Source organism: Protopterus annectens, chromosome 2.part1 (assembly GCF_019279795.1).
Source record: "Protopterus annectens isolate FY-2018-M chromosome 2.part1, PAN1.0, whole genome shotgun sequence".
NCBI classification, from domain to species: Eukaryota; Metazoa; Chordata; order Ceratodontiformes; family Protopteridae; genus Protopterus; species Protopterus annectens.
Genome location: NC_056729.1, coordinates 1,809,290,855 through 1,809,313,873, shown reverse-complemented (window position 1 = coordinate 1,809,313,873; position 23,019 = coordinate 1,809,290,855). Strand labels below are relative to the sequence as shown.

The 23,019-nt window shown below is 42.9% G+C and overlaps 1 protein-coding gene across 12 annotated transcripts in view; it reads right to left on the bottom strand.

The window, feature by feature from the left end:
• The window catches only part of ZNF362 (zinc finger protein 362), a 984,218-nt gene that overhangs the window by 76,311 nt on the left and 884,888 nt on the right, over window positions 1-23,019 (bottom strand). For all 12 annotated transcript variants that reach the window (XM_044063254.1, XM_044063249.1, XM_044063257.1 and 9 more), the window contains one exon: window positions 4,733-4,891. In XM_044063254.1, coding sequence (XP_043919189.1) covers window positions 4,733-4,891 — 159 coding nt within the window. The remainder of the gene's footprint in view (window positions 1-4,732; window positions 4,892-23,019) is intronic.

Here is a 23,019-nt window from a genome sequence, read left to right as displayed (position 1 = left end):
AGGGAATGAGGGTAATTATTGCTTCCAGGCTGTGGCAATGTTGAGTCCAAACACTTTTTAGGTACCATTGAAGTTTCCTCATATACAGTCTTGCATATGGAATTAGTAGGATGCAGGATGCCATGAAGCCCAAAGCCTGCAGAATTTTTCTTGCAGATAACTGGGCCTTTGTTGCCAACAGTTTGAAATAGGTAGTCAGTTGTCTTCGTTTGTCTGGCGCGAGATAAGCCATCTGGGCAGTTGTATTTAAGCTTGCACCCAGGAATATTATCTCTTGAGAGGGTACTAGTTTTGATTTCTGTTCGTTGACTGTGTACCCTAGGCATGGTAGTAATCTCTTTACAAATGCCAGATGCTGTAGTAGAATGTCCTTGTTCTCTGCTTAAATGAGGCAGTCGTCCAAGTAAGGATATATTTGTATTCCTCTTTGTCTGCAGTATGCAATTATTGGTGCCAGGCACTTTATGAAGACCCTGGGTGCAGTAGATAAGCCAAAGAGCAGTGCAGAGAACTGGTAGTGCATTGAGCCAGCTTTGAATCTGAGGTATCTTCTGCATGTTTGTCTGATTGGGACATGCAGGTATGCCTCTTTTAGATCTAAAGTCACAAGCCAAGCCTTCTTGCCCAACATGGGCAGAAGCTGATGTAGAGTCAACATTTTGAATTTTGAAATATCCAGGTATGTGTTTAGAATAGACAGGTTCAGTATTGGTTTCCAGGCTTTGTCCTTTCTGGGTACCAAGAACAGTCTTGAATAGAATCCTTGTCCCTGCTCTTGCTCTGGTACTTGTTGAATGGCCCTCATGTCCATGAGGGATGAAACTTGTTTTTGTGCCTCTGCCCATTGATTGCGTGGCAGGTCTGGCATACCGTTTGGCCTTGGCAGGGTGTGAAAGTGGAACCTGTAGTCTTGTGATACTATGTTTAGGACCCATTTGTCCTGGGTGATCATGTGCCAATTTTGTGAAAGAAGTGCTAGTTTTCCCCCCAAAGGGGCTGCCAAAAGATAAGTGCTTGGTGCTGGCAGGGGAAAGTCATTGAGACTGTTTCCTGTATGGCTGTGATTTTTCCTCTCCGCGTTTGGAGGTAGAAGCACCCCATTGTTTAGGCCTGTATGAGCCTTGGGGCTGTGATCTGCCTCTGGGGTGTCAGTATCTGCCTCTTTGTGGCCTGTCTGACACTGGAAAGGACCAATTCTTTGTAGGCCAGTTCCTGCTAAATCTGGGAGGCTGTATCGGCAAGAAATCCTTGACTGTTTGCATAGATTTAGCTTTGTCCTCCATTTTCTTCAACACCTCTTCTGCGTTAACACCAAATAAAGTATCACGCTGTAATGGAGCATCTAACAGTTTTGCTTTAACATGATCAGGCAGATTCTGTTCTTTTAACCAAGCATGCCTCCTAATGACAGAACCTGTAACATCGGCTCTGCAGGAGGCCTCTAGAGAATCAAAACCACATTGCAAAGTATGCTTTCCAACTTGTTCAGCTGCATGCAATAAATCCTGCATTTCTTTGTTGTCTGCACATTCTGAATTTGTTAACCTTTTCTGTTTAAGCAGTGACATAAAATATTGCTGATATTTAAGCATATGAAATTGGCAATTTAAAGCTCTTACAGCCAAGGTAGCATAAGTATAAATCTTTTTACCCAATCTGTCCAGGGCCCTAGAATCCCTATCAGAGGGGATAGGGTTTTTTGCAGTGGAAGCCTTGACCCCTTTGGGACCCTGAGAGATGGTTTCTGGGTCAGCAGTAGGGTTTTTATAAAGGAATTTATGTGAATCTGGAACCCTATAGTATCTGTCTGGCTTAACAGGGGCTGGTGGAAGAGAGTCTGGAGATAGACTGGACTCTGAGAAAACATTGTCTACAATGTCTAAAACAGGTAGGATAGCAAGAGGCCTGTGCTGAGGCAATAAAAGGAAGTCTCTGAGCCTTTTCTTGGATTCAGAGTAATCTTGGCTCTCCCAGTGGAAATGCTCCCTCATAGTATGCAGTGTCGCCCCAAAAGAATAATCCTCAGGAGGAGAGGCTGAAGGGATAGATTCTTCAGCATCAGAATCCTCATAAGGAGGAATAGAGTATTCCTGTTCAGAGGAGGAATCAGAGGAAATGGAAACCTGGTCTGAAGATTCGTATTCTAACTCTTGCCTAGGCCTCTTATCAGGGGATGGATGGGAACCCCTGATCAAAGTAATTAGGTCTTCGGCCATTTTAAGCATCTGTTTTTTAGGCATGGAGGATTGTCCAGGAGAATGCTGTACTTGTTTCTTTGTCTTAAGAGATGCTTTAGTCTTTGCCTTTGAAGCTGAAGTAGGTTTCACATATAACTGTGTAGGCCTGAAAACATCCTCAGAAGCCGATGCCTGCTCAGCAGCTCCGGACCCATCTGAGGGAATAATTTCCGAATGTCCAATACCTTGAGTTTCCAGCGACCTAGTCGGCTCCATGTGGGAGTCGGAAGCAGCCTGTGGCTCTGAGGTAGCGGGCATCAGGGGCTGCGAAAGCGCCTCACTGAGAACTGGCGACAGGCCTAGCAGAAGCCTCGTTGTCGGTTTTGGATCTCGGATGCCTGTCCTTTTCTTTTTCCTTGTGCTTTTTATAAACTCCGGTAGTCGGCTGTTCCGATGGCATTATATAATTGAATCTTCTGCCAAAGTAATGGAATGCAAAATCGTACCGACGCTTAATAGTGCGTTGGTTAAATCTAGCACAAAATCGACAACTAGCAACGTTATGGTCAGGGCCCAGGCAAGGAATACAGTAAGAATGAAAATCCTTATGAAGTATTTGCTTCCCACAAGGAATACAATTATTACCTTTTTCTGACATCGGTCTGGAGCAAGAAAAAAGTTTCCCCAACAGGGTACTTAGCTTTAATGATGACTTCGGATCTGAAATTCGAATTTGAAAATCTCAGGAGTCGGCCGACTGGCACTTGTGAACTGCTTTTGCTTCGGGCACCGAGAGGCAAGAATGACTGAAGAAAATGGCGTCAGCTGCATCTTTTATACCCCTGGCGCACTGATGTCAGGGAGGAGGAGGCGACAGCAACCGACGCCGGACATAGACTTTGGAATTCAGGCTGACTGCGGGTAGCCTGCCAGCAGGATAACCCAATTGTAATGACTGCAACACTGAAACACGATGAACATCTCCATGGCAGGTCAAAATGAATGTCCATCTACCTATATTGTTAAACCTATACCCAGCCATTACCCACATAGACCCCAAGCAGCTGCACTATGCCCACACCCACCAAAAAAAATGCAGTGGAAACACACCCCTGTTCATCCTCTACTGTTGTACTTACTGCTTGGATATGAGATGCTGTGGCAACAGGTCAGACCCCATTCATTTACACCACTGATCTACTAACTTACTGACCACACTTGGAATATATACACTACTTTGTTATTCACCAGTAGTCTAACCGCTGCTTTTAAAAATGTCTCTTCTCATTACTGTTACTGATAGTGGCTGACAGTTACATTTAAATTATATCCGAATGTACCACACTGCACTAAACAAAGGATTTTCGTGATATATTACTATGCACTGACTTCATGTGCATGTCTTAAAAACATCACAGCATCATTTCTGTAAAAATCAGGTCACAATGCTAACTTATAACATGATAGCATACCTCAACAACTGTTTAAACATGATTTCCATGTTTATTTGCTAGTGGCACTGGTTGTAACTGAAAGAGGCCTACAATCTACACTAACTACCCAGTTAAGAAATATGTGAAAGAAATTAAAAAAAATAATAATAATAATACGCTGCCATTTTGTACTGCTCAAGAGATGACTGAAAAGGGTCCACTGTGATCAATATATTCCCAGGTAGTAGGACAATAAATGATTACACATAAAAGCACCACTACAAAGAAGTGTGAAACTTCAAAAAGAAAGCGACATATTTTGTGGTTACATATAAAATGTTTGCATTTTAAATAATGAAGACATCAAATTACTAAAACAGCAGTCTATATTCAAGATTAAATCTAACACTTGTAAACTGCTAATTAGTGCAGAAATATTGAATGCAGCTACCACACACTAATTAAGGTAACTTGCTGCAATACATACAAGATGTGATCAAAAGGACTTCTCAGTACACTTCAAACAAGTCAATACAGATGGTGCAAAATTGAAATACGTAACAAAATGGGAACTGAACCCAAGTCCCTTGAAGACAGGCAGAGTACTGAGATCACAGCGGTATGGATCTCAACCTTGGCAGTTTTCAAGGCTTCTCTTTAGCCACATATGTTCAGTGTTTTTTTTTTTTGTCCTTCATAGTGTCTAAATTGTAAATAAAATGCAGACTACTTAGCTGAAGGTTGTGACTGAAATCACAATGAAGAGAAGACATGAGCTTTCTGACATCATGCATTACACATCAGTAACACTCCTTTAATTTCCAAAATGAGTTTTATATATTAAAGGTATATTACGTATCAGTAAAGTACTAATTTAAAACCTTGCTTTTTTTTTTCTCCAAGAAAGGCCCCCCCAAAGAAAAGAGTTTCCTTGTGATTAACTATATATGTGTCACTAGAGGTTTTCTTAAAATAAATGTGAGAGAGACAGGCTATGCTAAAGGTTGAGTGCCATCCACGGCCTCTTCCTACAGTAGATTACTGTATATAAACAGCATGATATTGGTCATTAAAACAAAACTCCAATGATGGCTAGATGCTTGAGTATCTCAAAGTACTCACCGAAGTATAAGCTCTCCCACACATGCTACAGCAGTAGGCCTTGGCATGCTTTATAGCGTGCGCAGACAGGTGAATCTGGAGAGAGGCTGAGTCAGAGTATGCACGATAACAGTTCGGACATTTGTACGGTTTGTCTTTGTTGTGCTGTCGCTGATGAGACTACGGACACAAAACATAAGTAGTCACGTGCTTACATCAATGTGAGACTTCTTCCTAGCACCTGTATAAACTTGAGTTGTAAAGCTAAATGACAAAGCAGACATGTACAGTTTTTTCTTAGATAGTAAAATTCTTAACGGTTGTAACATAGTGTACTAAAGTTCTACATAAGAAAGCACCAGTAAGTTAATCAATAACATAATATCTTTAATATAAGTAATGTAACATTAAAATAATATCAAATCTACATAAAAAAACAACATGCACATTAAATTAAGTACAAACAATATACATGTTTTACAACAATGTATATAATGCTCTTAACATTTTTTTAATCTTTTCTTCCATATAGGAATTGAGTTTGGATCACTATAACATCACAGAAAACTACCAATTAACTGCATAAAAAGCAAAGCATCAGAAAGAAGTAAGATGAGTTTCTAATTACATTCTTAGGTAACTTTTTTTATCATCAGATGCTTTCTGACTGGAAACTGAAAACTTTCATAATAACGTTCACAATATACAAAGATTATCATACTACCTGTGGTGTAGTGGAAATGACTGCATCACAGGATCAACGTAGTAACTGAAGCAAGAACCTCTCTTTCTCAACAAACAAAACAGCTATTTCATTTTTATTCAAGCAAGTCACAGATGAAGTGAAATATCAGAAGGGGAGCACTTTGATTCTTTAATGACACAGTAAGACCCTTTAGACTAATGCACCATATTTCTTGTTAAACATGTAACCATCGTGGAATTCCTCGGCTTAATGTATACAAACAAAAATACATGCATATTTGTCTGCTGCATGTTATAATAAATAACCTGTGCATTTTAAATTAGTGATTAAGCACATTAGGACGCACAGAAAATAAGTGGAGATGAAGAAGGCAACATCACAAAAAAGAATGTGTGAGGACTTCAAATTATTCATTGTTGCACCACTCAGTGGAACCACACTTTAACCCTAGACCATGCGACCTAAACAGGTTACGGTTCACAGGGTCATAGGCGTGTACTAGACTAACATCCACAAAGGCCCTTTTAAGCCTAGCCATGCATCCCAAATCTCTGACAAGTTCTGATACCCTTGATAAGTGTAAGCAGGGGCTTGGGAAGTGCACACTTACAAGTAGAGGACTGGGAGATGAAACATTTACAGGCTGCCTGTGTCCATGAGAGACATAGGTGCCAAACCAAGGATGAATTTCCTGTTACCCATCTAATTGTCCAAGTTACACTTGAATTGGGTTAGGGAGAAACTCTGCTTCACATGGATGGGGAGTCTGGTCCAGAGAAGGTGTAGTCTCTGTGATACATACCTATCTCTCAAGCAAGTCCTATTTATATCACAGTTAAAGTCTGAGTCTTCAGTACAGGTAATTCTGGTTCTGTTTGTTTTGCAGATATGCAGGAGGTCCATCAGAGTGGGGTCTGACAATGCCTTGTATGCCAAGCATAGATCTCCCCTCAACAGTCTGAAGGAGACAGAATGCAGAGATAGGGCCTTGAGGCGGTCTGCATAGGATATGTTACTAGCACCCTGTATTATTTTAGTGAGGAACCTCTGTGGACATTTCAATTGTTGGATATGCCTGGTTAGGTACATACCAAAGGGGGCATTGTACTCAATGATAGGTCTAATGAATGCCGAATACAGTGGAACAATGACGTCTTTGGACCTATATGCCATACCTTTGTTTATAAGTTGCACAGCATGGAATAATTTCCTCACTACAGTTGACATTTAACAGTCAAAGGCTAGACTACTGTCTATGTTTGTCCCCAAGTCCCTGACTACTGGGTCAACTCTTAGAGATGTATTGGCAATATGACAGTTTCCAGGGGTGGATGACTTCCTGAAGGATACTATTATGCATGTCCTGACATTTAGTTTTAGTCTACAGCTCTGGCACCAGTTGTTTGCCTGTGTTAGCCCTCCTTGAGAACATTTGTGTCAGTGGTTGATTCAATGACAGCTCCTAGTTTGCAATCATCTGCAAATTTAGTCAGCCAGAGGACGGCGATGTTAGTGACTTCAGAGAAGTACATGACAAAGGAGCAGTCCCAAGACCGATCCCCGAGGGACTCTGCTTGTGACTGGCCTTTTTGTAGAGGTGAACTCCCCAATCTTAACTTTCTGGGTCCTGTCTGTGAGCCAGCTGGCTATCCACCAGGTGACACAGGATCATAGGCTCATAGGAGGTTACTAGGCTAATGGCCCTGGGGCCCTTGCAAGCCTAGCCAAGAGTTTATCCCCAAAAAGAAACCTTAGTCAACACCTGTCACCCCTGTCAATAAAGGACACAGGTGGAACCCCTGGGACAAATCTGTGGTTTCCCATCCACTCACCAAGGTTGAGCTTGAAGTGGGACAGCGAGGTGTTCTCTTTGACGTGTATGGGAAGTCTATTTCAGAGACGCGTCAGCCTCTGGGAGACAAACCTGTCTCTCCAGCAGGTTTTGTTGATGTTGCATATTAGATTCAGGCCTTTTGAGCGGGTAGTGCATGAGGAGTTAGACTTACGGATATGAAGCATCTCTAGTACGGCAGGGTAAGAGATTGCCTTATAGACAAAACACAGATCACCCTGAGCAATCTGTACGATACCGAGTAGAGTGATAGTGATTTGAGCCTGTCTGCATAGGACAGGTGTTGGAGACCATGGATTCTCTTTGTGAGGTATTTCAGTGGCCTTTCCAGTTGGTGCAGATGTTTGGAGAGGTACATTCCAAATGGGGTGTGATACTCAATTACTGGTCTAATGAGGGAGGAGTATAGAGAGGCAATAACCTCCTATTTTCTGGAAAAAAAATCTCTTTACTTATGAGATGAACCAAGTAAAAGGCTTTTCTGACCACTGCTGCTACACGATGGTTGAATGTGAGGTTATTATTAACCTGAGAGTCCAGGTCTCTCGCCATAGGTTGTGTGCTTAGGGGGTTGCCTTTGATGTGGTAATCAGTAGGGGCTGTGTTTTTGCCGAATGGTATGATGATGCATTTTTTTGCATTTAACTTGAGGCCATGACCTTGGAACCAGTTACGTGTAGCTGTGAGACCCTCTTGCAGTATGTTAACATCATTTGGGGAGTCAGTGACAGCACCCAACTTACAGTCCGCATACTTAGTCAGTCACAAGCCTTTTGTCTTTTTCTGAACCTCTGAGAAATACATGCCAAACAGTAGGGGTCCCAGGACAGACCCCCGGGGAACTCCACTAGTGATAGGTCTGCTATCGGAGGTGGAGGTGCCTATTTTGACTTTGAGGGTCCTGTCGGTGAGCCAGTTGACCACCCACCCGATAAGACAGGGATTTATGCCAAGTTGTGTTAGCTTTTCGATGATGCCCAAGTGGGGGATTGTGTCAAAGGCCTTGGCCAAGTCAAGGTAAGCTGTATGTACTGAGTTTCCCTCATCCAGGGCCTTGGTGACAGTCTCAAAGAAGTCAAACAGGTTCAACAGGCAATATCTGCCCTTGACGAATCCGAAATGGGTGGGGTCAAGTGCTTGGAGATTGCCTATGTCCTTGTTTATGAGATCCATAATAATACTCCCATGACTTTACAGATCGGACTTGTCAAGCTAATGGGGTGATAGTTTCTATGGTCAGTACTGCAGCCACCTTTGTGCAATGGGATGACAGTGGCAGTTCTCCACTCTGCTGGAATGAAGCCAGTACTTAGGCTGTGGTTGAATAGGGTGCTCAATGGCGAAGCCAGTTCTTGCTGGAGATGGTGCAGAATACATCCTGGGATTCTATCAAGTCCCATGGAAGCTGTGTTCATTGCCTTGGATAGGGCCTGTAACACTTGATCTATGGAGATGTGAGGTGCGGGACAAGTATTGGGGATGTCAGAAGGGCCTTTGGGAGGGACAGGGTGGTGAAGTTTGCGCTGAAACTACCTGGTAGCAGGTTGGCTAAGTCAACAGGATCAGTGTAAGTGATACTGTTAAGTACTAATTCGGAACAAACCTGGGCTTTGCCATGGAGATTTCTGACATAACTGAAGAAGACTTTATGGTTTCCCTTTGTTATGGAGGATAGTTTCAATTCATAATTGACCTTGGAGGTTTTCATTAGTGATCTAATTTGCTTGTCAAGGCTAAGGTGGGAGTTTTTCCAATTTGGAATTTGTTCCCTTTTACCCTTGGACAACAGTTTCTTCCTTTTGTTGTAAAGCCTGTTGATAGAGGATGTCCACCAAACAGGTTTGTGTTTCCTTGAGGAGCAGGTTTTAGTTCTATTGGGTATGTCTGAGTCCATGCAGTTGTACAGATGCTTGTATACTGCATTGGCATACTGTTCAGCTTAGCTGTCTGCATCCTCTGAGGGGAGCAGTGGTGTGAAGCCAGATACTCTCCCTTAGGAGATTGTAGTCAGCTTTTGGGAAGTATTTTAGCTTGACTATGGCTAGGGGGGGGGGGGGTGGTGGTTGGGGGGGGGGGAGAAACTTAGAATAAGACAGTCTGATGATCTGATCTCACCTGGGAAGAACATACTACGGGAGTGGTGCAGCAGCCCCCCCATGTTGGTAAGAACCAAGTCCAGAATGTTATCTACCCTTGTGGGGGATGAGACGAGCTGGTCTAGTGCATTAGAATTGATGAAGTCAAGGAATTGTTGACAGAGTGCATTAGTGCAAGAATAGTCCACCTGGTCTATGATGGGATAGTTGAAGTCACCATGGATCAGGGTGTTAGGAGGTACCCTGATAGAGTCAAGTAGATCCAGGTAAGAGGAGTGGGTATCCCGAGTCATGGAGGGGGGGGGTCTATAGCTAGCTATAACTTGGATGGATGTCTTGCCAACTGTCAGTTGTACCTGATGTAGTTCCAGTGCGTCATGCTGGCAAACCAGTCTGGAAGTGTGCCTGTCCTTAATGAAGATACAGACACCACCCACCCTTAGTCTTCCTGACCTCATTTTGGCATCAGAATGTGTGGAATGAGGTATAACCTGGTAAGGGAGGGGTGCCCTCCAGAGCCTTGAACCAAGTTTCCATGACTGCACAAACATCAGCATCTTCCAGTGATAGGAGGGCATCCAGTGAGTCCATTTCCAGGTTAGGGCTCATAGTGTTAAGCAGCATGACCTTCACTTTGCTTTTTGACAGATTTTTTAAGTTGGAAGGTTTGTCTTTAGGACATGCCTAAAAAAGGCAAAATGGGGGAGGCTTGAGCCTTGGCCAGGATTTGGAAACCCAGTGGTGACAAGTGAAGGCTATCTCTGGCAAAGCATCGAGGCCTGTCGACCATGTCATCCCAGGCAGACAGATACTGGATCCCCTTGGAATGACACCAGAAACTAAGCCAATTGTTGAAGTCAATTATTTTTTGTTGGTATTGTGGTATCATTCTTGGTGAAGGTAGAATGCTGCTTAGGGCTGGGGTCATATCTGCCTGGAGCACAAACCCAGAGTTCAATCATGTCTCTCTTCATATAGTCCAGGGAGGTACGTCTCAATTCATTCACACCAACATGTACAATGACAGAGACGTACTTGTGCAGAGACTTTAGTGCTTGCATGATGTGGCGGATTCTGGCACCAGACAGGCAACTGACTGTGACCTTGTCCTTGTCGAGCCTGGTGAGGGGGACATCTGTGTGTCTCACAACTGAGTCACCAATGACTAGTGTGTTTGGTTTATTGTTATGCCTTGTGGGCTGTGATTGTTTATTGTTTTGCCTTATGGGCTGTGTTTGGGAGACACTGGTGTGTTGTCTGCTGTGTGTGATGTGTTTGGTGTTGTGTGTGGAATGTTTGAGTGTGTGTTTTGGAGGTCTCTGCTGTTTAGGTAAGTTTTTATTGACTATCTTTGAATAGGTGTGTGTGTTGTGCTTGGCTGTTTGATGTGAGTGGTGTGGTATTTGTGCTGGCAATATCCTCTTTGTCAGGATTACTGACTGTGGCGCAAGAGAGCATGGACTCCAAGTTACTGATGTACATGCATTTCTTGCAGGTGGAAGAATTATGTGCTAGGAGAAGAGGGTTGTCAGTAAAAATAAGGCAGTTGCTACACTGTCTCAGTATGCCCATGTCGATCAGGGTGCCAGGATAAAGTGATGGGAATTGTCCAGATATAAGTGTTCTGAATGCTTGGGTGGACTTATGGAGAGAGGGTTTTGATAAGGGTTTGTCCACAAGAGTGTAGACCGCAAGACCCTTCTTAAATGTAAAGTGAGTGGCCTGAAGCACAAAGTGTTAAGACCAAAGCTAAAATGCTTAGAATAACAGATCATTTTAATTAGGCTACTAACAAGCAGTAATAAATGCACCAGAATAAAAGCAATTGAACACTTAAGAGCACACCGCAAAAATAAGGTAATGTGAACCATTTTGCCCTCATCCATTGCTTTGTCATGTTCTCAAACAAGTCCACCAGACTGAGTAGGCATGACCTGCACTTGATGAAACCAAACTGGGTTGGGTCCAGTGTCTGGAGGTTTCCTATGTCATTACTCATCATTTCCATGACAATTCTTTCCATGGCTTTCCATATGTGACTAGTCAGACTTATGGTTCTGTAGTTTCCAGGGCCTGTAGATGGCCCACCTTTGTGCCGAGGGATGACTGTTGCTGTTCTCCATTCATGAGGCATGGAGCCTGTTTGAAGGCTACAGATAAATAGCAATTCCAGATGGCCTGACAGATCATGTTTCATGCTATTTAGAAAGCATCCTGGGATATTGTCTGGGCCCACTGATGCAGTGTTCTTGGCCTTAGAGAGAGCATTAAGGACCTGTGCCCAAGTGAAAGCAGGGGGAGTGATATTTGATGGTATTTCCTAAGGGAAGGTTGAGAGGGAGAGAGGGGCAAAGTTGGAGATTAATTTGTCAGCCAGTCAGTTTGCTACATCTTCTGGCTCAGTACAGGTGGCTCCGTTTACAATGAGCTCTGCACACAATTGTGCACTGCCTTTGAGGCTGTAGACATAGCTAAAGAATACCTTGTAGATGTCCTTGGCCTGGGAGGCCAAATTTACCTCACATTTGGCTTTGGTAGACTATGTGTGCTCTGAGTTGTTTGTTTAGTTTGATGAGAGTGCTTTTATCCTGCTGGGTGCTACACCTCCTAATTTTTGCCACAGTTTTCTTCCTACTGTTGTATAGCCTATTGATGTTGTGATTCCACCAGGGTGGCTTGTTTATTGAGTTAGTTCTGTACTTTTTCCTGGTGGGTACTGCTGCCTCTATGCAACTATTAGCATGCCTGTATAGAGTTTCTGTGAACAGTTCTGCATAGGCAGCAGTGTTCTCAGGGTTTATGGGGTGCTTGAAATTTTGCCAGGTTATCACTTAATAGTAGAAAGTTAGCCTTAGAGTAGTTCCTGAATATTCCACAGTTAGCTGTGGTTCCAGACTTTATTTTTACTTCAAAGGAGACCATTTTGTAGTCTGACCTTACCACAGAAGACAATACACTAGGGGGTGTGCGGCACTCTCCCATATTAATGAGGATCAGATCCAGTATGGTTGTACCCCTTGTTGGTATATTGACAATATGGTCCAGGGAGACCTATAGGTTGCAAGGAGGTGGTATTAGATTTTGCCTGTGGTGATTTGAATGTGGAGAATCTCAAGTGCATTGTCCTGTTTGACCAGCCATGAGGTTATGTTTATTTTTATGTAAATCGAGACACCTCCACTTTTAGTCCCTGTCTGTGTAGTAGCTGGTCTAAATGTGTGGAAGGCATTATAACTTCACACTGTCGGTGTGCTCTCTGCAGCTTTAAACCATGTCTCAATGACTGCGCACGCAGATGTCAGCATTCTTTAGGGTGAAGACCGCTTTTAGAGAGTGGAGTTTTTTGTTTAGACTCCTAGCACTGAGCAGTAATATTTTTAGATTTTCATGGTTTTGATTTACTATGTCGGAAGTACTTTCAGTTGGCAATTTTCTTGGTTTTGATTTGCTATTCCGGAAGTACTTTCAGTCTGGCATTGCCTAAAAAAGGCACTATGGGGGAGGACAATGTTTTAGCTAATATTCAAAAGCCTAGAGGGGAGAGGTGCAGACCACCCCTGGCAAAGCAGCGTGGTCTGTTGACCATCTCCTTCCATGATTACAAACACTGCAACCCCTTAGAATGACACCAGAAATTAAGCCAATTATTAATGTCAGTCATCTTTTGTTCATATTGTAGTATCACTCTTGCAGAAGGTAAAATGCTGTTCAATGTTAGGCTCATACCAGTCGGGGACACATATTCCGAGAGCTCCATGCTGTTTCTCTTCACATAGTCTACGGAGGTATGTCTCACGTCATTTACACCCACATGGACTGTGACTGAGCCATACTGGTACTTGTGATCCAATGAAATGAGTGCATGTGTAATGTGGCGGATCATGGCTGTGATCTTATTCTTACTCATCCTGATGATAGGGACATCGGTGTGTTTCACAACGGAGTCTCCAATAACTAGAATATTGGATTCTGTGGTGGCCTGCCTTATGGGCTTAGATGTAGGGGCTCCAGGTGTTGTTTTGAAAGAATGCATTCGGGGTTGCTCAGTGTGTTTGTTATGTGTACTTCGTCTAGGAAGTTTTTGGAGTTTGTGAAGGTTACACTTAACTGCCTCAGCATATGTGGGTCTATATGTCTGCTTTGACCTCTGCATGATGGGTGCAAAGTGTGTACTACTGACAACATTACTAACATCAGGACTGCTTTTACATGACAGCTTTTCCTCCAGTGACATTTGTGTAAATACATCTCTCACATACCTTATCAGTTTGTTTGAGAATTAACTAGTTGTCAATAAACATAAGGCAAATTCTACATTACCTCAGGATGCCCATATCCACCAAGCTGGTAACAGAGATAGCTGGAAAATTCATATCCATGGCAACATACCTTTTTTATTGAATAGACAGTTGGAGTAAGAATATAAAGTCATGTCAGGAGTATCCAGTTTGCAACTCTGGGGACAGTGCTGGTCACTGCAAACTAGTTGTCCTGTGTGCAGCTAGATACTGGTGAAATTTCAATGGTGCTTTTACAGGGAAAATGTCAACTCGAGGTGTATGTGGCTATACATGACACTGCCAAACACCTGCAGGGAAAATAAGTAGAGCCTGATGATTTATGGATAAAGTATTTAGGCAGACATTCTTAAGCTGGTAAATCAAGCAGTGCTTACTGAAAAGAAAGAATTAGCTTGTCAAGAATGAAACGATGGGAGTCACCTGAATGGCTACTGTCTGACTACTACTAGTGTCGGTCTCACCACGCCTTCACCCTGCTGAGATACAACGATACTTTGCTTCTTCTCTCACCAGAAGCAAAACATAAGCACCAAGCCCAAGATGAGAAGCAGGCCACCCTGTCTGGTTATCCATAGTCTTGTCCCAGATTATGTAAAGGTCTGTAGGAGGCTTGTTGTAGCCTTTTCTAAGACTCAGGAATCTATGCACTCTGCACCTTCTCTCACCAGGAGCAAAATATAAGCACAAATTCCAAACTGGCACCTATGAAGCAGTTATTAGGCTTGCCAGTGATCAGCATGTCCTCAGGAAATAATGTTCCTATGTTCCTTTTCTCACCACGTGCACAACAGAAGCTTTAAGCTTAAGATGACTACTGACATGCAGAATGTGGGCTATCCAGATGACTGATGATGTAGTTACCTGGGATTGCAGACTTTCCAAAAGGTACTATAATGCACTTTTATGTACTGAGGTGGTGTACTGGAGTTAGAATACTACTTATGATGTTTTGTTGGTGCAGACTAATAAGGGTGCCTTATTGGGGCAGATTATGCTAAATATTACTAAAGTCTACTAACTTCAATGTTTACACAATACTGAATTCTATTAAATCTATAAGCACTGGCACTCAACGCTCATCTCAACTCCACTTGGCAAAGTCTTTTGACACAATCCCATATTCAAGCATTACCGATAACTTAGCAAACTGAATGTAAATCCCTTCATTGTAAGACAGGTTGCCAACTGGCTCACAAACTGGACACACACTATCAAAGTGGGTGACTCCACATTAACCAGAAGACCTGTTACTAGCAGGGTGCTACAAGGGTCTGTGCTGGGCCCTCTACTGTTTGTTATATACTTCTCAGAGGTTCCGGTCAAAACTAAGGGGTTTTGGCTGACCAAGTTTGCAGATAACTGCGAACAAGGTGCAATCATTGAATCCCCAAATAATGTCAGTATACTCCAGGATGATCTCATAAAGACCAACTGGTGTATTGGTCACATTGTCAAGCTGAATGCAAAGAAACGCATCATCATTCCCTTCAGCACAAACAATGTCCCTTCACACTATCAAAACAACAAAAATAGGCTAAGTGCCCATGAAGTGGTAAGGGACCTGGGATCACAGGTTGACCGCGACCTTAACTTTGACCATCACATGTCTACCATTATAAGGAAAGCTATCCATGTAGCTCACTTGATAAGTAAAGGAATCGCCTTGAGAGCAAAAGAAGTTATAACCCCCCGGTACTCTGCACTTATCTAGCCTATAATTGAGTATAATGCCCCATTCGGTATGGACCGTACTAAGAACCTACAGCAATTAGTGAAACCTCAGAGGTTGCTAACAAAGAAGATCAAGAGCTTCCATCATGTGCCTTACCCGGACCATCTAAAATCCATGTCACTATACTCCATATTATATAGACTTCTTAGGGGAAACTTATGTCTGGCTTACAGAGCAACCCAAGACCCAAACCTAATGAATTTACTGTAAATCCGTAAATCAAATGGGTCTAGGGCTACCTGTTCCAGGGACTTAAATATGGCCTGCGACTTACATAGGAAATGCTGAAGGGACAAATTTATCTCCCAGCGATTGCCATGTCTTTGGAACAGGCAACCAATTCATGTGAAACAGAGCACCTCTACAACACTGTTCAAGAGGAACCTGGATGAGTGGACGGGGCACAGTAAATTCTTACCAGGGATAGCACCCAAAATCCTCCTGGACATGGGCAGTCATCATTATATGCAAACTTTGGCATTAACTAGTACCTCTACGGTATTACATTGGGTTGAAATGGCTAGGCTTAAAATTAACTCAGGGTCGATAGCCTAGTAATCTCCTATGAGCCTATGAAAATCCTTTGCTGAAGGCAATTTCAAGATGGTCTTTACAGCAGTAACAGAGAGAGGAAGAGCAATTTTTTTGTTATGAAAAATTCAGTGAAATCCATACATAAAAAGCAAGAAATAGCAGTGATCACTCAAAATAACTTGTGCGATTTAGCAATCAAAGGTAATTAACTTTGCCTGGATGGAACTGGATAGAACCAAAACATTTCTGGAATGCAGGCTAGGACTCCAAGTTTTGCTGAGCTCCTGAAAATGAGCAGGAGACAATATGTAGTAAAGGAGGTTTAGGATGTATGCAGTCAAACGTTAAGGGCTACCCATAAGCAAAAAAAAATTTAGGAAGGCGATTTCAAATATCCAATGATAACTGGAGAACCTATAACACAAAGGATGGGTGTTCTATAAGAATCCAAGACTTAGTAAATGCTTAGAGAAATAGTTAACCAGAGTACTAGCAATGAAAGTCACCAAGACTTCTTTCTTACTAACACTGCATCTACATGCACTACTATGATATTATCCAAACACAAATGAGTCATCTTTTTCCCTTAGTGTTTAAACTTAACCACAATGAACACCTCTGAATTCAAGACCTTAAAACTATGTGATGACCACTCAAATTTCATCTGCAAGTTTTCCAGCCCCACATAGACAGACACTTCACTTATATTAATTAATTTTACTACTGTCTAACAAACAGCATAAGTAAAGCAGTTTCAATCAGAAACAAATACATTGGAGAATGCAAGAATAAATCACCTTGGTGGAATGCCAGCATTAATAAGCTCTATTAACAAATAATTAAAACCTATACTATGTCAAAATCTGCCTATATTAAAACATTGCAATAGCAGATACCACCTCAGAAAGCAAAAAGGTGGCAAGAGGTGTTCCTCACAGCGCAGTACTGTGACCCTTTCTGTTTGGCATCTACTTCTGGGATTTTCAAAACACTAACCCAGGTGAGTGGCTAACTACATTTTTGCTAATCACTGCAAGCTGGGAGTTGTCATTCCCTCAGCATCTGATCATTGTTAGTACAGCAAAACCTAAAACCACACAAATTAGTGTTGTACTAGAAAGGGTCTTAAATTAAATGCAGACAACTGCAGTACTATTACCTTTCCTAAACAGATTTCGACAGCATTTTGCAGCACAAACAGTACCCCTTCCAGACTGATATGGTCGTGGAAGATCTTCGTACTTTCCCATTAAACTCCATATGTTCTCACTATCACATACAGAAAAAAGTCAGAAGCCATTCTATCTAGTTTAATTAATAACTAAAGGTATCTCATCCAGGCCAGAAAACATCATTCCTCTATAACCTGAGCTGATCAGACCAATTATAGAATACAACACCCTTTTTTGTATGTATCTATCCAAACACATGACACAGCTATAAAGACCCCAGAGGTTCCTAACCAAAACGATCCGTGGACCAAAGACCCTCTGCCACCAATACAGACTTGAAGCTCTATCCATGTATTCTGTCTCTTAGAGACTCCTGCATGGTGATTTAAGTCTCGCATCCCAGTGCTGTTAAGGACACATCCCCCCTTGATTTCCTACACATCTACAAAACAAGCAGCCCCACAAGCATTTGAACTAATGACTTGAATCTCCATCAACAAATAAGCAACACATGCTGGAAGGAGAGATGTTACCAATCAACTCTTCCCCATCTCTCCAGAAATCTTCTGATGCATCTGTAACAATGGCACCTGTGCTTCTTATAAGGCAATCCTTAACAACGTAAATTCACCCTGAGCTTGACTTGTTTTGTTTTCCTGAGGGCAAGGGGTGTCATATGAGGGTGGGTACTGTCACAGTGCTTATCGTCCATAATCTGATGTTTTCTTCCTTGTAAACTTTATGAATCTATGAAACAGATTAGTGTGTTTGCAGAAAATACAATGCAAGAGTAGTCGCAGTCCCCAAATGAACCTGTACAGAATGCGTCAGAGAAGCAGGGATTACTTAAAACAACACGTAATACAGAATTTCATTTACAACAATCGAACAAAAGGGCAATAAACAGCCTGAAACAGAGAAAGGTCCTGGACCTATATAATAAAAGTAAGACATTTTTAGAATGGCATCAGATATCACCCTTCCCATTGAGCAAGTGAACTTCCCTATGGATAACGATGGGTAAAATACACTTCCGAGTTTCTAGCATTAATATCTACCTTTGCTCCCATCTGTCTCCTATGTGGACTATAAAAAGATACAAGCAAATGTGGATGTGACAAAGGGAGATACTGCCAGCCCAGCTAGCTGGAATTTTGTAAATAATTATATGTCATTGGTAAATATCGAAATTATTTGTGTAAAATGCTTGTGCTACAAATGTATAAGAACTGTATGTCATGAGTACATCAAACAAGGTTTGCACAGACGTATGTTGAAAATATATTTTATAAAGTGCTTGTGCTTAAAATGTAACCACAGCATGTCCTACTGGAACAGAACAAAAATCTACATGCATTATTGTAACTGTTTAAATGTATATATTTTAACAGTGGAAACTGGTACATAGGAGGTTAACTTTAGTCCAGCAAAACTTCAGAAAAATAGCCAAAATTAAATTACTTTATGACTATGCAATAAAAGACGACATCTTTCAGTTTCAATGCAGCAAGGAGACACAATCTCTAAAACTGGAGAACCTTCTGTATTGTCTTGGAAACGTTTTATTGTTTTATGACTTCCAGCATTTGCCAAAGATCTGAGGAAAAGCCTTTGTCTACGTATTTTTACAGGTAGATGCTAAATACTACCAGCTGCCATCAATGGCTGTTTTGAGCCAGAGGACTAGAAGTCAGATGACAAGAAATTATGTCATTCTGCAAGCTAGCCCAGCAGTAATATTTGAGATATTAATTTGAGAACTCTCTGAGAAAGGCATACCATTCTGTATTCTGTCTTTGACCTGACAACAACAGCTAGAGAAGACACATTCACCACATCTGCCTTTCTCTGTAAGTAAGTTTCTAGGGAATAGTAACTCTCTTAGGTATAGTCAGGAATATAACAAAGCTTAGTTTAGATATTTTTCTTTATTTGAGACTGTCCTGCAATGTTGTTTTAACTCATTCACTCCAGTGGAGCTCAGTAAGTTTGCACTGTAACTTCCAATGGGAGGAGCTTAAGCCTTTTAACAGAATCAAATTATGCCCTCACATTTCAAACAAACGTTCATATCTCTGGCACCATATCAGCACAAACTATTTTTATAGTAGTAGCATTATTTAGGTTCTAGGTCGTAAACAGATTTTTATAAGTCACAGTAAACACAGTAACAATTACATTTGCAATATTTTGTAAACAGCTTACAATATCTCAGCAACCACTCAAGTTACACACATGCTGTCAGCAGCATTTTATTCATCTAGCTGAGAGCTTTCATATGAGACTAAGGAGCTCTGTCTGTGTTACTTGGTTGTTGAGATATTTAAAAAATGTGAAAATTGTATCTATATAAATTAATATCATAAAAACAACAGTTAGTATCTATTTACCTGCATTAGACAGAGGTCAAATATTAATGCAGTTGAGTTTCCAAGATGAAATCATTTAAAACCTTGCACATAGCATGGGTTTGAAATTATTGATGGAAACATGAACAAGCAATATTTGACGCCTAGATGCGTCAGTAGGAGTTAACTGCAGATGCACCTGGAGGTGTAACTCGGATGTAATGCGTTAAATATTTCATGTGATTTTGAACTGTGACGTCACTATAAATATATCTTTAGTATTGTCTTGTTCTTTTGTTATAAAGAGTTATGTACTTACCACAACTTGGCATCTGTCTAAAAAGTTTTTTGTACATTCTAATAAATGTCATAAAATGAAGTTTTAAAAAACTTTATAGCTTAGTTTGCAAAAAACACTTTATGTTAATGGTGTCATTTAGACCTGGTGCAACATCTGCACCCAAGTAAATTTGCCATAAGGATTCTTTGCATTCTAACCAGGTTTTATAATCACCCGAAAAAGTTTCTTGACTGACAGTATCTATCACTGAAAAAACAAATTTTTTGAAGTCAATACAAATACCAGCATGTTTTACCAAAGCATTGGTTTGTTCTTTTTTCTTAATTGCTAAAAGATGTTCATAAATACATCTTTTTAAACACCTAGTAGTCTTTCCTATGTAATAACTTGGGCAGGATAAACATTGTGCAACATATACTACCATTTCACTTTGACAAGTATAATATCCTTTGGCCCAAAACATTCTTTTTATGGGATTAAATTCCACTGAAGATGTGTTACTGATGTACCTACACTGTCTACAAGAATTACAAGAATAACTACCTTTTTTCTGAATGAGTGCACTTTTTATGTCAGTTTAGTTATTGCAACCCTGTTCTAATAAACTCTTAATGTTTGTAACTTTTTATAAGTAAACAGAGGTCACAGTCCTATAATCTTGGCTAAATCTATATTACCTAATACAATTTTCCAATTGTCAACTATAATTTTTCTAATGGTCCACATCTCATTAACTACAGGAAGTGGAAATGAAAATGTAAAACTGTTGATCTGAAGTAGTTAACTTCATTTGATCAGCATCCTGTGGGTATTGGATCCGACCTGGATCCGAGCCAGCAGCTTTCCAAGCTTGAGATCCGAGCTCCAACTCCTCCCCTTACCCTTAATACCCTGCCATCTCCTTCCAACCCCCAGATCTCGTTTGCCGTGGCTTCTACAAGCACGAGTTACGAGTTCCTGGTTAAGAGTTAGTGAGTAATTGTTAAAATAATCTCTTTGCGGTTTCTTTTTTGTGAGTAGTGTGTGTGTGTCAGATTGTTCACTTATCGACCTCCCCTTTTCCTTCTTATCTTAGTTTTTTTTTTTAATACTTCAATCCTCCCCCTTAGTCTTGTGTGTGTGAGTGTGTGAGGTAAGTGTCTAGGATGGCCGAAGGCCCTAAGGCCATTTTCTCTAAATGCCCTGAGTGTGGCCATAAGCTCTCCCCAGCCGATGGCCACACTCAGTGTGTTATTTGCCTGGGGGGTGCACACCTCTCATCGGGCTGCCATATTTGTGCAGCTTTTAACCCCCAGGCCCTGAGAGATAGGAGGAACAAGCTTATCCTGGCGGGTCTTATACCCTCGGACTCGGCTTCTTCCTCCTCTCCCTCAGTGGCTTCAGCCGCGGCTGCGGCTGTTCAGCCTGCTACCTTGTCTCCCCTGGCTGGGACTCAAACTCCCGTTGTTTGCCAGGGAGAGAAAGAACCAAGGAAAATACAAAGGAGAGAGAGGGAGAAAGAGAAGGAGAGGGAAAGAGATAGACAGAAGCACAGGAGCCACAAGTGGTGGGCCGAGTCAGCCCCTTCGGCCCCGCCGGCTAAACTCCTTTCTTCCCCTCAGAAGATTCCCTGGTCCTCCCTCTCTCAGCTCCGCTCTCCACGCTTCTCGCCGGAACCAGAGGAGGAGCCCCGGCCATCTCCGAGGTCGACGCAGCGGCCCTCCAGGCCAACTACGGCGGCCTCGTCTAGGTCTACTCGAAGCCTTTCCAATGTCGACATGGACCAGATGATGCGTCGCTTTCTACAGACCCAGATGCAGGTGGGAGTGCTCCTGCCTCCCCCCCCTTCGGGGGGGAGTTCAGCCACCTTTTTTGCCCCCATAGCTCCTTCTCCGATCCACTATCGGGTTTCGGAGCCGTCGGATCCGAGTAGTCTCGGAGCCGGGGAATCGTCGGTGCCGATAGTGGTTGCTATTTCGACGCCGGCTGTGCCTTCGAGTTTGCCGGATCCTTTTCCGGATCCGAGCTCTCGGGGCCAAGGGCCGGGTGTCAGATCCGAGAGGGCTTGTGCGTCTTCGGCTCTGTTGCGGTCGGGGCACACCTCTCTTTCAGATCCGATCGCTTTGGCCCCGGCTTCGGTCCCCACGTCAGACCCAAGGGTGTTGATCACGGATCCCAGACAGAGTGGTTCACCCTCGGCGTTCGACGTAGTGGGGAGGGTTCTCTCGAGAGGTTCGAGACCCCCTGCTCTTACTACGGGTCCAGCCACCACTCCATTGCATATGAGCCTATCCTCCATCGCCCGGCCCCAGGGACAGTCTCCGCCAATGTCCCAGACAGTTCCTTCGGGGGAACAAGACCCTGTTGGTGAGCTCTCCTTGGACAGCCCCCCCGAGGAGATCCCTCAGAAACGCAAGTGTAAGAGGAGGCACTTGGACTCCCCCGAGTCCCTCACGGAAGACACCGACGAAGGGGAAGGTTCCCCCAGGTCACCCCCTGAGGACGTCTCCTTTGGAGACATTATGGAAATGCTGCGCTTAAAGGGGGGGTGGGCAGCCCAAAAGCCTTCCTTGGATGAGTCGGTGTTTCTGGAGGAATTTGACGCAGGTCCGTCTTCCTCTTGGGTGTCCCCTCCGGCCGACCCCCTGGTGGATCTGATCACTATCAGGGCATGGAAGGAACCGGACACTGTAGAGCCAATCCCCAGGAGGCCTGATAAGATTCTTAGCCCCCCAGTGGATAGGACAGCGTGGAGAAAAGGTTCCCCCATAGATGCCATGGTGGTAGTGGCTGCCACCAAGAAGGAACTGGCACAGGATGGTTCCTCGGTCCATCCTCCTGATAAGGAGTCTCGGACGATGGACCACATTGGAGAGTGGATGTTTGCTTCAGCTACCTTCTCTATAAGAGCGCTGAATTACTTGGCCCATGTTACTAGGCTCCAGCGAGATCTGGTCAAAGAATACGCTGAGTCTCCCCCAGAGTCCATGTCGGCCGAGGACAAATGAACCTTCTCGACTCACATGGCCACTCTAAAAGCTGTGTCAAACACGTCTATGCGGCTACTCTCTCATGCCACGGAGGGAGCCGCTAGAGCCAGTGGATCAGGCATCGCCTTAAGGCGTCACACCTGGCTCCGACTTTGCGACTTTACGGAACCCTTCAAGGCGTCCTTCGCTAACGCTCCCTTCGACGGTTCTACCCTATTCGGGAAGACCATCCGAGATATGCTGGTTCAGAGTGAGAAAGATGGGAAGACGCTGTCTGCCGTCGGAATCCGCTTCTCG